General features: G+C 36.3%; 1 protein-coding gene across 2 annotated transcripts; it reads right to left on the reverse strand.

Annotated features, from left to right (window-relative positions):
- Positions 1–1,967: 1,967 nt before the first annotated feature.
- LOC149875847 (uncharacterized) lies at positions 1,968–9,885 on the reverse strand. Of its 2 annotated transcripts, XM_090076125.1 has the most exons (5): positions 9,814–9,885; positions 3,133–6,153; positions 2,811–2,876; positions 2,493–2,549; positions 1,968–2,336 (listed from the first exon to the last, which is right to left on the reverse strand). In XM_090076125.1, exons 2-5 carry the CDS (start codon positions 6,122–6,124, stop codon positions 2,017–2,019), a joined length of 3,435 nt encoding a protein of 1,144 aa, XP_089932251.1. In that variant the 5' UTR covers positions 6,125–6,153; positions 9,814–9,885; the 3' UTR covers positions 1,968–2,016. The 2 variants fall into 2 exon arrangements, with proteins under 2 accessions (XP_089932251.1, XP_089932250.1); XM_090076124.1 differs by having other exon boundaries at positions 3,133–9,866.
- Between the last annotated feature and the right edge of the window lie 5,714 nt (positions 9,886–15,599).

Consider the following 15,599-nt stretch of genomic DNA (forward strand, 5'->3'; position numbering starts at 1 on the left):
CTAGATACAACATTTTAAAATCGTGTGCTATCTCTATCGATTAAGGTGGTTTTCGAAAGTTTTTTCAAAGCAAAAATAGCGTAGTCTTCCTCTTTTAAATCTAGATTATGTCTAAGGTAGTTTTTGAACAGTTTTTCAAAGAAAGGTTAGCGTAGCTTTCCTCTTTTAACATTAGCTTATGTAGCTTGACATCACAAAACACAAAACTCAAAAAGACAAAATAAAATATAAGATAAACGTAAAATAAAATGTAGATGAAGCTAAAGTTAGGCTGCATGAAATAAACGGGTAACAATATTTTTCTATGTATGTTTACATTGAGTTATATAAAATCCTCTGCGCAAATATAGGTATGTTAGAGAGTAAAAGTGCATAAAAAGCCTCGCTACTTTGTTAAAGGTTGTTTTTGAATAGTTTTTCAAAAAAAGGTTAGCGTAGTTTTCCTCTTTTAACATTAGCTTATGTAGCTTGACATCACAAAGCACAAAACTCAAAAAGACAAAATAAAATATAAGATAAACGTAAAATAAAATACAGATGAAGCTAAAGTTAGGCTGCATAAAATAAACGGGTAACAATATTTTTCTATGTATGTTTACATTGAGTTAAATAAAATCCTCTGCGCAAATATAGGTATGTTAGAGAGTAAAAGTGCATAAAAAGCCTCGCTACTTTGTTAAAGGTAGTTTTTGAATAGTTTTTCAAAAAAAAGGTCTTTAAAGTTTAGCTTATGTAGCTTGACATCACAAAACACAAAACTCAAAAAGACAAGATAAAATATAAGATAAACGCAAAACAAAATATAGATGAAACTAAAGTTAGGCTGCATATAAAACCAACAACATAATATTCTACTAGCCTAGTTTTCCTCTTTTAAGTTTAGATTATGTAGCTTGACATCACAAAACGCAAAAAGGCAAGACAAAATACAAGGTAAACGTAAAATAAAGTAGAAGTGAAACAAAAGATAGGTTGCATAAATACAAAAACTGCATTGCCAAAAATAGAATTTGTTGTCTAGAAAGACTTTTTAAAGTTTGTTTCTTTCGTCTATTGACTTAGTGAATCGCGATCTGGTTTTTCTTAGGCGCGCTTGTTTCTTAGTTGTTTTTTTTTGTAAAGAAAGTTTATTCAGACGTTTTTTTTACGCAACTCCTTTAACATTATTTTTAACAAAGTATTCTTTTATACGTGTTTACATTGAAATAAAACCCTTTGCGTAAATAGAGATAAATTAGAGAGCAAAAGCCTCACTACTTTGCAGAAGAAGAATTGGATGGCAAGATACAACTTTTTAAATTCGTGTGCTTTCTCTTTTAAGGTACTTTTTGAATATTTTTTCAAAGAAAAGTTAGCGTAGTTTTCCTCTTTTAAGTTTAGCTTACGCAGCTTGACATCACAAAACGCAAAAACCAATAAGGCATGATAAAATACAAGATAAACGTAAAATAAAATAGAAGTGAAACAAAAGTTAGACACCATAAAAAAAAAACAAACAAAAAAAAAAACATAATATACTTCTATGTATGTTTACATTGAACTTAATAAAATCCTTTGTGTAAATATATGAAAAAATAGAGAGTAAGAGTTCATAAAAAAAGCCTCGCTATTTTGCTGAAGAAGAAATGGATGTCTAGATCTTTTAAAATAAGGAACTTTTTGATTTCTTTTTCCGAAAAATGGTTGGAGCAGTTTTCCTTTTTTAAATTTCACTTATGCAGTTTAACATCACAGAAAATATTAATTTGCTTTTTAACAAACTCTTAAAAACATCAGAAGTAATTCTAAATGCAACTCTATTAAAAGTGTTAACAGAATAACAAAACGACTTTTTTTTTTTTTTAAAGATAAAAAAAGTTTGAACTATCTTTAAATAAGAAATGTGAGAACAGTTTAACAGAACTTCTTGTTTATTATGTATTTAGCGAAACAGATAAATATATTTGCAAAAGCATAGAGAAAACAAACTACACAAAAGGCCCATCTTTATTGCCAAACTGAACAAACTTTTCTAAACTACATAAATGGTCTCACTATATTGCCATATTGAACAAACTTTTCTAAACTACCCTCTTTTTGAATTTTTAGCTTCATGTTTTTAATTTTGTCTTTAATATGGCTTCGGTAGGAGTACTTTTGCAAGACATGAATGAGCTTGTCACTGCTATGATTTGCCAAGATGCCAAGGTAATCTTTGTACGAGCAACTTGAGCTTACATCTGTAAACACGTCTTGCAAGATGTATGCCAACACTAAAGCTGCACATCGAGGAAAACTTCTGGTGTTGAACCATTCGTTGTGGCCAGGGCAAGCATTCAGCTTTTCAACTATTTCATCTAAAATTTTACAAACTCAAGTCATAACACAAAGAGATTAAATCGAATATTCATTTGGTTCTGAAGCATGACAAGATTAATTTTGTTTTTTTATTTGTTTTTTTTGTTGACCTTATTGTTTGCACTGATAGCAATAACTGGTTTTTGAAAGATTACCTAATTGGCATTGGCTAACTTCTGCTTTGTTTTCCTTTGTTCTTGGCTGAGTTGATCCTGAAATAAAATAAAACCATGTTCATTTTTCTAATTCATAAAAAAACCATCAACAGTTTCTAAGTGTTAGAGATAATAACAAGCTGTGCATGATTTCTAACGGTGATGTTTCTAACTTCATCATTAGAAATCGGGTAGACACAACTTTCTAAAAGTGCACTTAGCAATGATGGCTAGTTTTTATTAACAGTTAACCATCTGAAATTGTGCAAGAAGAGGTTTGTGTTTATATATGTTTGTATAAATTAGGTTTTACATTACCGATGTGTTCTTGAGTAAAAGATGGCATTTCCAACTTGATTTTTTTTCTTCTTGGATCTTTTACTTCTAAAACATAATCAGTTTTAGTATCATTCACTTGTGTAAACATTTAAGCAATCACAGAATTAGTCCTGCAACAAATACATACACACTTCTGTGTTGTTTTTTTTGTTTTTTTTTTTGTTTTTTTTATTGTTTTTTTTTTTTTTTTTTTTTTTACAGCTTTAACAATAACAATAGGGCAAGGAGTTAATTTGGGCATTTTTATTTTTTGAAAGCGTGTTGAGATTTGCATAAAAATCAAAAATCAAAAAGAATTTACCTCTGGATGTACAAGCAAGACTTTGGCTAAATAGACTACCAACAGATTGAACAGCACCAGGTGAGGGCTGTTTTTCAAGAACAGTACCAGCCTGTTGGACTGGAACAGCTGAAAGAAACAAACTGGGTTTGGCCATCGTTTGCTGACGAGCAACAAGATTAGGAGCCAGAGGAACAGAAAAGACCTCTTTTGAAGGATTAAAAACAACTTGCAGAGAAGGAGCAACATGAACAGGTTTGGCAACCACTTGCTTATGAGCAGGTTCAAGAAGAGCAGGTTCAAGAAGAGCAGGTTCAAGAAGAGCAGCTTCAGGAGGAGCATGGAAAACACGTGTGACAGCCATAAGATTATCTTGCTGTGAAGCAACATTAGACACTGTTTCCAGCAGAACAGAAAAGACCTCTTTTGAAGGACTGAAAGCAACTTGTTGAGCAGGAGCAGCAGAAACAGGTTTGGCAACCACTTGCTCACTAAAGTAAACTGGAGAAAGTTGTGCATGGTGTTCAATAAAATCCGGTTCATCAGGAAATAATGTTAATGCAAGAGGAGAACAAGCTGTGCCAACAGGAACAGCTAGAGTCTGATCTACATCCATACAAACAGCTTGTTCATTAGGAACTAGTTGTGCAAGAGCAGAGGATAGTTCAAGAACTGGACCAGCGATTGTTTGTTCAGAAGGAACAGACGAAACAGGAGTTGAGCTAGGTTCACACAAGAAATCTACAACATGTTCGTTGCTGTCCTCTAAAGGAGCATTGTTTTCTACAGCTGGAGAAAATGGAACCACTGTGGTACAACCGAAAGTAGCAGCACATTCTTCAGAGTCAGAACCGGAGTCTGAATCTTCCTCAAAAATGTCCTCAACATCATGAAAACCGTACTCCTCTGCATTAGTTCGGAGCCAGTCCATCACATCCTTCTCCTCCTTTGGTGGTCTCTCAGACTTTTCAACAGTCAAAGACTCTATGACTCCGAAGGACTGTCCGATGCCCAGGGCAAAGCGCAACTCCTCTGCAGCGTTCCACTGGGACACATAAAAGCTATCCATTGTGTGTCTGCTGTGCTTCATGTAGAGTGTAGCAAACCGCTCGCGATCTTCTTTGCTGTTGTTGGCAAAGTAAGTGGCTATCGAACCGCGAATGCAAGTGGGAGTAAGACGCTTCATGGGAATGTTTACTTGGCTTTTTCTGAAGCAGGACGTCAGGCTAGAGGTGATAGCAGAGGAACCCATCTGGTAAACAGGCACTCTAGTTGCACCTAGTGTCACACCTTCGTCTTTGTTGGCTCTCACCGAAGGAAAAAGGGGCCTGTAGCAGTCGCTCAACTCCAAAACAGTCTTGGTGTCTGCAGCCATGTAGTGAGAGTCGTTGACAAGAAGGTCTCTGTATCTCAGCAAATAAATATCGATCAACACTTTCAAGTCGTTCGGCACTAGAATGTTTTTGGCTCCGTACTTGTATGCTGTTTTGTAGCGCTCTTGCACAATGCAATATCCACACTCACTCTTCTCAGCAGCCATGTAGTCTCTAATGTTTAAAAGAGCAATGTTAGATTTTCTTAAACTGTTAATTACAGTGACAGAGAGCAGAAGATGGTTTCGTAGAGACACAGCATTGTCTCTAGTCAGCGGAAGAGACGCCTTTCTAATCGATTCCACTAAGTCTCTTACGTATGCAGACTTGCCATATTCGGTCAGCAAACTGACATTGATGATGTTGATGCTTTTTCTTCTTTTCACAAGGCTCCTCCTCAAAGAACGAAAGGGCCTCAGCACTTTTCGCAACTCATCCACCTTGCAGCGCAAACGTCGGATGGCCTCATGAGAAAGTCCGAAATAGACGTTTCTGGCTTCACTGAAACGAAACAGGAGACAAAGGGAGACGAGGCGGTTGTACAACGTGTGACAAGACATGGCTTTTGTTTGGTCAAGTTCACTCAGCTTGGAATTGAGCTGAATTTTCTTAAAGTGCAAGGAGAAGTATCTATCCTCCAAAACATTGGAATTGGTGAGGGCGTTTGGGTGCAGCGTCAACGTGCTGTCACAACAAGTCAATATTTCCACAACTGCATTTTTGTAGATCTTTGCTTGTGACCAAGTGTTGTTGTTGGCTACCACAAGCCACTTTTCAAAGTCTCTGAAGAGCTCATCTGCTGACTGGTAATAAAAGTGAAAAGCATCTTTGTCCAGCTGAAACAAGAGTCTCTTTTCTTCGGTCAAGACATAGGAGCTGGAAACCAAGTGCTCTAAGGAATCGAAATCAGAGTCAAGGACGGATTCGGTGTTCAGCTCTTTGTTTTCTACAGAGGTGCATTGGTTTGCAGAAGGAGCCTCGGACGAACCAGCAACTGGTGAGGGCAAGCTTAAAAGAGGATCAGAGGAAAGAACCGGAGAAGAAAAAGAGGAGGAAGGCCCAGGAGCAGAGGATGCAGAGCCTGATGCAGACGCTTGTTCAGCTACTGGCTTAATACCAAAGAAGGCAGGTCGAATAAATTGAGGGACATAGAGCTTCTCGTTGTCGTATCGCTTTGCCTCTGCAATCTTTTGTTTGATCATCTTGGAATCGTAGAAATGAGTCTCTTTCAAGTGTATGTCCAGTCGGTCGTAATACTTCCAACATTGCAAACAGGGGTAAGGTTTTGGACAGCCGGACTTGCGTTCGAGACGAGCATGCTGAAACTTCCTGACCATTGCAGAGTAAAAGATGGAAGCTTCATCCAAAGTCCAAGAATGATCTTTTTTAGTCAAGTGTCTTTTAATGCTTGTGGACGAATGTTTGCACAAAGGCATCGGACAGCTAACAGCGTACCTCTTCTTGGTACCATAGAAAGGTACAACCCTGTTTACGGAGCCACACGCTGCAACTAATGCGGCCCTGACTTTGTTTTTGAGCTTTAAGTCTCTCTGTTCTTGTGACTGCTTTCTTTTCTTTTTTTTTGCTTTAGAGTTTGGAGAAGAAGCAACAACAGAGTTGTTTTCTTGTGAAGAAGACATGTTCAGGTGTTTGTTTGCAACGGTTTTTGCTAAAAAAAGGAAACCAGTCAGTGAGAGTTTTTTTCTTCTGCCTGCATCCAATCCTGGAATGTTTACAACTGCAGGGAAGAGCTGTGTTTTTTCGAATCCTCTGCAAAAGAGAAAAAAAGAAAGAAAAGAGAGCAACAAGAAGAAACAAAGTTTCCACTAGCAAATGAAAAAGAATGAGAGCAACTAGCATTACATGCATGGTGGCAGCAGTGATTGCTATTATGAGAAGGAGAATGAGAAAAAAAAAAAGAAAAAGAAAAGAAACAAATAAATAAAGAGATGGAGTTTGAGAGGATCTCGCAACCATATGACTCAAAGAAAGAAACTGTGTTGAAAAAAGGCAAGAGAGGGCAAATAGAACTTGCTAACAAGGACAAATGACAGACATAACTACAACAGTAACAACTCTCATTGCAAGCATAATAACAACAGCATCAGCATCACTGACTCAGAGAGTGTTGACATAACAAAAAAGAAAACAAAAGTACAAGCCAAGTGGGGGAACATTAACAAACACTCATTGCAACTATAACAACAACAACAACAGCAACAGCATCACTGACTCAGAGGGTATTGATAAAAAAAAACAAGCAAAACAAAAACAAACAAAAAAACAAATAAAAAAACAAAACAAGCAAATTGGGTGAACAGTAACAACTCTCATTGCAAGCATAATAACAACAACAGCATCAGCATCAGCATCACTGACTCAGAGAGTGTTGACAAAATAAAATAGACAATAAGCAAGCAAAGTGGGTGAACAGTAACAACTCTCACTGCAAGCATAATAACAACAACAGCATCAGCATCAGCATCACTGACTCAGAGAGTGTTGATAAAATAAAACAGATTATAAACAAACAAAGTGGGTGAACAGTAACAGCTCTCATTGAAAGCATAATAACAACAACAGCATCAGCAACAGCATCACTAACTCAGAGGATATATAAAAAAACAAACAAACAAACAAACAAAACAAAAACAAAAAAAAACAAGCAAAGTGGCTGAACAGTAACAGCTATCATTGCAAGTAAAATAACAACAACAGCATCAGCAACATCATCACTGACTCAGAGAGTGGTGATAAAATAAAACAGATTAAAAAACAAGCAAAGTGGCTAAACAGTAACAACTATAAATACAAGTAAAATGACAAAAGCAGCAACAGCATCACTAACTCGCAGGGTGTTGATAAAAAAAAAAAGCAACAAACAAACAAAGCAAGCAAAGTGGGTGAACATTAACACTCATTGCAACTATAATAACACCAACAGCAACAGCATCAGTGACTCAAAGGGTGTTGATAAACAAAAACAAAGGCACAAACAAAACAAGCAGAGTGGGGGAACATTAACAACACTTATTGCAAGCATAATAACAACAACAGCATCAGCATCTCTGACTCAGAGAGTGTTGATAAAATAAAATAGATTATAAACATGCCAAGTTTGTGAACATTAACAAACACTCATTGCAACTATAACAACGACTACAGCAACAGCATCACTTACTCAGAGAGTGTTGAGAAAAAAAACAACAAAAAAAACAAAAACAAAACAAAACAGAAAACAGAAGTACAAGCCAAGTGGGGGAACATTAACAAACACTCATTGCAACTAAAACAACAACAACAGCAACAGCATCACTTGCTCAGAGGATATTGATAAAAAAAACAAACAAACAAACAAACAAAACAAGCAAAGTGGCTGAACAGTAACAGCTATCATTGCAAGTAAAATAACAACAACAGCATCAGCAACATCATCACTGACTCAGAGAGTGGTGATAAAATAAAACAGATTAAAAAACAAGCAAAGTGGCTGAACAGTAACAACTATAAATACAAGTAAAATGACAAAAGCAGCAACAGCATCACTAACTCGCAGGGTGTTGATAAAAAAAAAAGCAACAAACAAACAAAGCAAGCAAAGTGGGTGAACATTAACACTCATTGCAACTATAATAACACCAACAGCAACAGCATCAGTGACTCAAAGGGTGTTGATAAACAAAAACAAAGGCACAAACAAAACAAGCAGAGTGGGTGAACATTAACAACACTTATTGCAAGCATAATAACAACAACAGCATCAGCATCACTGACTCAGAGAGTGTTGATAAAATAAAATAGATTATAAACATGCCAAGTTTGTGAACATTAACAAACACTCATTGCAACTATAACAACAACAACAGCAACAGCATCACTTGCTCAGAGGATATTGATAAAAAAAACAAACAAACAAACAAACAAAACAAGCAAAGTGGCTGAACAGTAACAGCTATCATTGCAAGTAAAATAACAACAACAGCATCAGCAACATCATCACTGACTCAGAGTGTGGTGATAAAATAAAACAGATTAAAAAACAAGCAAAGTGGCTGAACAGTAACAACTATAAATACAAGTAAAATGACAAAAGCAGCAACAGCATCACTAACTCGCAGGGTGTTGATAAAAAAAAAAGCAACAAACAAATAAAGCAAGCAAAGTGGGTGAACATTAACACTCATTGCAACTATAATAACACCAACAGCAACAGCATCAGTGACTCAAAGGGTGTTGATAAAGAAAAACAAAAGCACAAACAAAACAAGCAAAGTGGGTGAACATTAACAACACTTATTGCAAGCACAATAACAACAACAGCATCAGCATCACTGACTCAGAGAGTGTTGATAAAACAAAATAGATTATAAACAAGCCAAGTTGGTGAACATTAACAAACACTCATTGCAACTGTAATAAGAACAACAGCAACAGCATCACTGACACAAAGGGTGTTGATAAACAAAAACAAAAACACAAGCAAAGTGGGTGAACATTAACAACACTCATTGCAACTATAACAACAACAACAGCAACAGCATCACTGGCTCAAAGGGTGTTGATAAAATAAAGAAACAAAAACAAAACAAGCAAAGTGGGTGAACAGTAACAACTCCCATTGCAAGCATAATAACGACAACAGCAACAGCAACACCATCACTGACTCAGAGAGTGTTGATAAAATAAAATAGATTATAAACAAGCCAAGTGGGGGAACATTAACAAACACTCATTGCAACTGTAACAACAACAACAGCAACAGCATCACTTACTCAGAGAGTGTTTATAAATAAAACAAAAAACAAAAACAAGAAACAAAAATACAAGCCAAGTGGGTGATTACTAACAGCGCTAACAGCAGCAACAACAGTGTCTTTAGAAACAACAAACAAGTACAACAGCAACAACTGCTTTTACAGAGTATAACAATAACAACAACATGGCACTAACAACAACAAAAGGGTTGGAATAAAAACCTGTAGGCAAAAGGAGAGCTGCATTCAGACAAGATCGATTACAAAGAGGCTCTTCTTTAGGACAGAGGAGAAACTGCTTTTGAGGGACAGAGGGACTTTTGTTGTTGTTGTTGTTGTTGTGCAGAAACCAACAAACTTTTATTGAACCGAATATAACCGAATATAACCGAAAGTCTTGTTTGCTTCTGTTTTGTGCCATCAAGAAGGGAAAACAAAACATCACAAAACAAACGAAGCAAACGAAACAAACAAACAAACGAACGAAACAAACAAAAAAACGATTAAATAAATAAACAAACAAACGAAACAAACAAACAAACAAAAACAAATAGGAAAAACAGAAAACGCAGTACCGAAACCTCGCCATTTTTATCCTTCCTCGAGCTTTCTTTGGGCGCCAAAGACCGAGAAAGTTGAGCAAACGTGACGTTGAGGGGGGGGGGGGGGGTACTTAAGGCCAGCAGACCGACCAATGGCAAGCTTAGGAGAGACCCACGTGAATGTTACATTTTCTTTCTATGTACGCTGAATCCGCTCAAAGTCTGGAATTTCCAGCATTCACGTGTCATCACTCCAGCCACCAGATTGGCCCACACTTTGCACACTTTCAAGACTAGAACTTCACTTAATCACAAATTGAGCCAAAAAAAAACTAAGTCTCGCATGGCGACAACTTTTCCAAAAGCAAACAAAGGCAAACAAAGGCAAACGAAGGCAAACGAAGAAAAAACAAAAACAAGTAAACAAAAACAAAACCGAAAAGGGAGAGAGAGAGCAAGTCGACTCATTTCTTTCGACTGCCTTAAACGAGAAGTCTAAAACGTTTAAAAGTTGAAAACTAAGTTTTTTAAATGAACTGCACCGAAAAAACTTTACGACAGTTTAGCTGGTTAAAAACGCAGAGGAAAATATTTTATAAAATTTAAGCGTTCTAAAGATGTCCATTTTTGTTTTTGTTTTTTTTTTATTTTGGTTTGTTTCTGGTTTGCTTCTTTTTTTTTTTTTAAATTCTAGCGATCGAGCATATTTGAACGGTTTCATCAACCTGTTGGCGCACGTGCTCGAGAGCTAGAACTTTGATTGCTTTTGTTGTTGAGAATTGAGAATGTCCGAGCAGGTTTTTTTATCGATTTCATCGCTTGTGGCGAGGCAAAAATCAAAACGCTTTTTGGACGAAAGAAAGGAGATTAAAAGGAAAAAAGAGAAGAAAAAAAAAAACAAAAAAATAGGTTATGTGTCATAAACATTTATTTTCTCACGCGATGACGTCTAGTTTTGTTAGAGTAATTAAAATATGGTATCAAGTTTGTAATTTCTATCTTATTTTTAGTTACGGATAATTGCCAATTATGTCACGTTTAGTATACACAACGCTGTTTTCTTAATAGCAATATGATACAAACAAGTTATAAAAAAAAAAAGCGTTCGCTCGATCTTCCTTAGTCAGTTGAACAAAAAGAAATTTTCACAACATATGATTGATTTGGTTGTCCTAGCAAGCTGTTTTAGCAAACGACTAGAGGTTGCAACTGTTGTTCATTGAAAACGAAAAATCTAGCGTCAGCAAGAAATTTTTGAATACATAATGTACACAAAAGTGGCACTAACAAATGAAAATGTAAAAAAAAATGTTTACCTTGATGCCAGACTCGCAGAGATGTTGTCGCTCGTTGCTATCGACTGCGAACAGCTTTGTTGTTTTTCGAAGTGCCTCTTCACTCTACTTATAGCCGAAGTTTTGGCTTCGAAAAAAAATACGAACGTCGTTAAGCTCAACGAGCTGCTTTAATTGTTGTTCGTGCGAAAACGAAATGCTTAAACGGATAAAAGTGTTGGCGTAATTACACTTTTCGACCGCGATGCAGTTTGTCAACAACTCTAGCGTACTTTTTTGGCTCGTGGAGCAAAAAAGCCTCATGATAATAGCAAAGGCTTAAAATGTCTTAACATGTCAGCAAAGGCTTAATATGCTTAATAAACTGTGGGTTAAGTTTTTGCGGTGCAGCTCATTAACAACTTAATTTGCAACTTGCTGGCACAAGCAAACGTTTATGACTTCTCGTTTAAGACAGTTGAGCGAAATCAGTCGACTCACTCATTCTCCCTTTTCTGTTTTGTTTTTGTTTTGTTTTTTTGTTTTTGTTTTTGTTTGTTTTTTTTTTCTTTGTTTGTCTTTTGTTTAAAATGTAAAAAACTCGAAAGGAAAGTTGTTGCTTTGTTTGCTTATTGAAAGTTTTCGCCAGTTGCAAGACTTAGTTTTGTTTTTGTTTACTTATTAAAATATCGAGGAAAATATTTGAGGACATCGCATTCTAAAGGTGCCTTTTTAATAAAACATCTAACGATTTAGCTTTTAACGTTATGCTCAAAAGAATGCCCGTTTCGGTTTCTTTTTTCTTTTTTTTTTTTTTTTTTTCCTTTGTTTCAATTGGGCAGAGTGCTCATTTGAGCAGCCCGCCCATGATCCAAAATTAGGACTTTTCTACGAGATACTTTTCATGGACTGTTGTAATTTCAGCAGACCAACACAGTGACTAGTTGGTAGTGTGTGTTAGTTCCGCTTTCATTCACGGTTGAGCGGACCTGTTCGATTACTCGAACATTGGTCACGTCTGGAACGTGAGAATGCTAGAGTGCGTTTTACTAACAATTTTATCGCTTGTGGCCAGGAAAGCAAAACTTTCCGTTTTTGTCTTTTGCATTCTAAAGGTGCCTTCTTAATAAAACCTCTAACGATTTAGCTTTTAACGTTATGCTTAAAAGAATGCCCGTTTCGATTTCATTTTTTTTTTCTGTTTGTTTTTGTTTTTGTTTTTTTTTTTCAATTCGGCATTTTAAGGGTGCCTTTATAACAAGATCTAACGATATAGCGTTTAATGTTGTGCTCAAAAAAAAAAAAAGTGCCTTTTATATCTCTCAATGGTCTCCAACGATAAAACTGCCGACCAATCGCAACGATTAAACAGCCGACCAATGGCAGCTCAATAGTCTCCAAACATGAAACTGCCGACCAATGGCAGCTCAGTGGTTTGAGAAGTGAGATCATTCGATTTCGTTTTATTATCTCCAGTTTGAACTAGTGCTTGGCTTTTATAAAAATTGTCAAATTTTGCCAAGCAAATCTTATACGAAACGCTACTTTGATGTCAAACCTTCGTTACTCCCTATTCCCTTCTAGCGGAGGGCCGGCTAAAAGCTAGAAAAAAAGAGAGAAGGAAACTTTTTTCTTTTTTTCTTTATCTTTTTTTTTTTTTTTTTTTAAGAGGGGTAGGGGTGGGGGGGGGGGGGGGGGAAGGAGTAAGAGAATTACGGGGTTAGGATTGGAGGGGGATGAGGTTACGGTTTGGAAGCCTGGGGACAATGAAAAATTGCGTTCGTATAGTGTCCACGAGGGGCGTCCTTCGGTTGTAACGTGCCGCTAGGTGCACGCGTCTAGTAGTTTCGTTGCATCGACCTAGAGGAGTTCTCCGAAAGGTCTTGCGCTTTGGGCTCGGGCAAACGGCCTGCATCCATTGTAAACACGGTCTCTGCCGTTAGAAAATCGTTAACCAGGCTTTTGTGAGCTTTAACAACCATCCCTTTGAGTTTAAAACGAACGTTTCCCCAAAAGCCATTCGAGATGGAGGTACTCACGGAGGTTTGTTACGGTAACAACCCTGTGGTTTGCCATCTTCTTTCTTTCCGCAGCGTCGCAAACGGATCGGCCGGTCTCTTAGGTGACGAAAAAACGTCTGATCTCTCGACTGGAATGCTTAACGTACTAAGATTAGAAGAGTTAGTACTAAGAGTCGCATCTGGCCGCCGTAATTTTCTTCGATGATGTACTTGAAAATTTCGTGACGTCGTTTTCAAAGCTCTAGGGTCGATTTTAACCTTCGACCTTAAAGTCGATTTTAGCCTTCGGTGTGGCTCTGTACAACTTTTGCGGTGAAAAAGCTTGCGCGGAGTCTACAGTTGTATTTAGCCGACAGACGCTGGCAACGCAGAAACAGAATGACTCTTGGGCGGCGCAAACCGAGCGTTCAGCAAATTTCTAGCATTTTACGTCAAAGCGGACAATCTGCACGACAAATAAAGCTAACTTTCTCGTTGCAACAGTTAGTCACTGGACGTTGGACGAGTGTGTACAGCTGTTTTGCGTCGAAAGCCGACCGGTGGTCGGATGCGACTCTTCTTTTCATTCGAAAATCAGAACCTGGCCATCAGTCGTGTATCACCATCGAATGCTTAATGTAGTGATTTCTCGAAACGACAAAAGCTTGTAAAACAAACAGCTTCGCTGTACTGTTGCCTAGTATGTTAACGGATGGCCAGGAACAACCTTGGTCTGTAAAGAATGAGTTCGTTTTTCCATTCGAGGCACTAATTACTGCAGTTTTAAAAGTCACCTAAAGTATAAGCTCATCTCTCCATTCAAGAAAAACAAGCATCAGAGTTTCGGAAAGTTTGCATGCACGACACCACCATCGATGATACTTAAACAAACAGAAAATGAATTGCAAAACAGAACCACTGAATTGCAAAACATAACAACGGACAGCTTGTAAAAAGCATGGTGATGAGCTTCTTCAATCCAATCAAGGAACCAAGCATCACAGTTTCGGCAATGGTGCATGTGCAAATCAGCAAACTGTGATACTTAATCAAACAACTTCACTGTTTTGCTTAGTTTAAGAACGGATGGCTAAGAACAACCTCGTTAGTGAGTATGAAGTCATCTCTTCATTCAAGGAATTAATAATCAGAGTTTTAGAAGTCTCTTACGTGCGATACTACTATCAACGGTACTTAATCAAACAGCCTCTCAGAATGGCCTAGTTTGAGAACGGAAGGCTAGGAACAACCTTAGTAGTGGGTCATCAGTTCAACTTTTCATTCAAGGAATTAAGCATCTAAAATCTGAAAAATAAAAAGAAGAGCTCTTTGTTAGAAGTTCTTATTTTTATTTTTCCTCAACTTCTATTTCTTTTCTTTTTTTCTTTTTTTTTTTTAATGATAGTTTTTCTTTTTTTTTTATCTATTTTGTTCGTTTAAATTAATACAACAGGCGTTTTAGGTCGTTTCTGTAACATTATTTAACACTTTAAATTGTAATAAATATTTGAACTGAAGAAAATCCTTTTCGTAACGTTAAAATGTCATAAGAACATTTCATCTTTACCAAATACGCTTGTAAAAATAGTTTCACTTTTAAAGTTTGTTGTATATGTCTTTTAATTTAGTGAATCGCAATTTGGATTCTCTTAGGCGCACATCTACTTTAGTTGCTTTTTCTTAAAGAAAGGTCACCAGAGTTATCTTACACAGCTCCTGCAGCATAATCTTTAACAAAATACTCTTTTGAAAAGTTTTACATTGAAATAAACAAAAGCCATTTGCGTAAATAGAGATAAATTAGAGAATAAAAAGTGCATAAACGCCTCGCTACTTTGATGAAGAAGAAACGGATGACTAGATGCAACTTTTTAATTTCGCGTGCTATCTCTTTCGATTAAGGTACTTTTTGAATATTTTTTCAAAGAAATGTTAGCGTAGTTTTCCTTTTTTAAATTTAAATCATGTTTAAAGGTAGTTTTTGAATGTTTTTTCAAAGAAATGTTAGCGTAGTTTTCATCTATTAAATCTAAATCATGTTTAAAGGTAGTTTTCGAATATTTTTTCAAAGAAAAGTTAGCGTAGGTTTCCTCTTTTAGATCTAGCTTATGTTTAAGGTAGTTTTTGAGTATTTTTTCAAAGAAAAGTTAGCGTAGTTTTCCTCTTTTAGATCTAGCTTATGTTTAAGGTAGTTTTTGAGTATTTTTTCAAAGAAAAGTTAGCATAGTTTTCCTCTTTTGGATATAGCTTATGTTTAAGGTAGTTTTTAAATATTTTTTTAAAGAAAAGTTAGCGTAGTTTTCCTCCTTTAGATCTAGCTTTATAATTCAGGTAGTTTTTGAATATTTTTTCAAATAAAAATTAGCAAAGTTTAGCTTATTTAGCATGACATCACAAAATACTAAACTCAAAAAGGCAAGATAAAGTATAAGATAAACGTAAAATAAGATATAGATGAAACAAATGTTAGGCTGCATAAAATCTAAAACTGCATTGCCTATCATAAACACAAACGTCTAGTAAGAGCTTTTAAAGTTCGTTCTTT

The sequence above is a fragment of the Hydra viridissima genome, unplaced genomic scaffold (genome assembly GCF_058129835.1).
Source record: "Hydra viridissima isolate aposymbiotic clone 2 unplaced genomic scaffold, HvirCarnegie_v1 scaffold_136, whole genome shotgun sequence".
NCBI lineage: Eukaryota > Metazoa > Cnidaria > Hydrozoa > Anthoathecata > Hydridae > Hydra > Hydra viridissima.

Coding starts and splice junctions, on each gene's coding strand:
- LOC149875847 (XM_090076125.1), bottom strand. CDS start 6,124: ATGTCTTCTTCACAAGAAAACAACTCTGTTGTTGCTTCTTCTCCAAAC. Junction 2,877..3,132: donor TCTTGCTTGTACATCCAGAG/GTAAATTCTTTT, acceptor ATTATGTTTTAG/AAGTAAAAGATCCAAGAAGA. Junction 2,550..2,810: donor TTTTACTCAAGAACACATCG/GTAATGTAAAAC, acceptor ATTTTATTTCAG/GATCAACTCAGCCAAGAACA.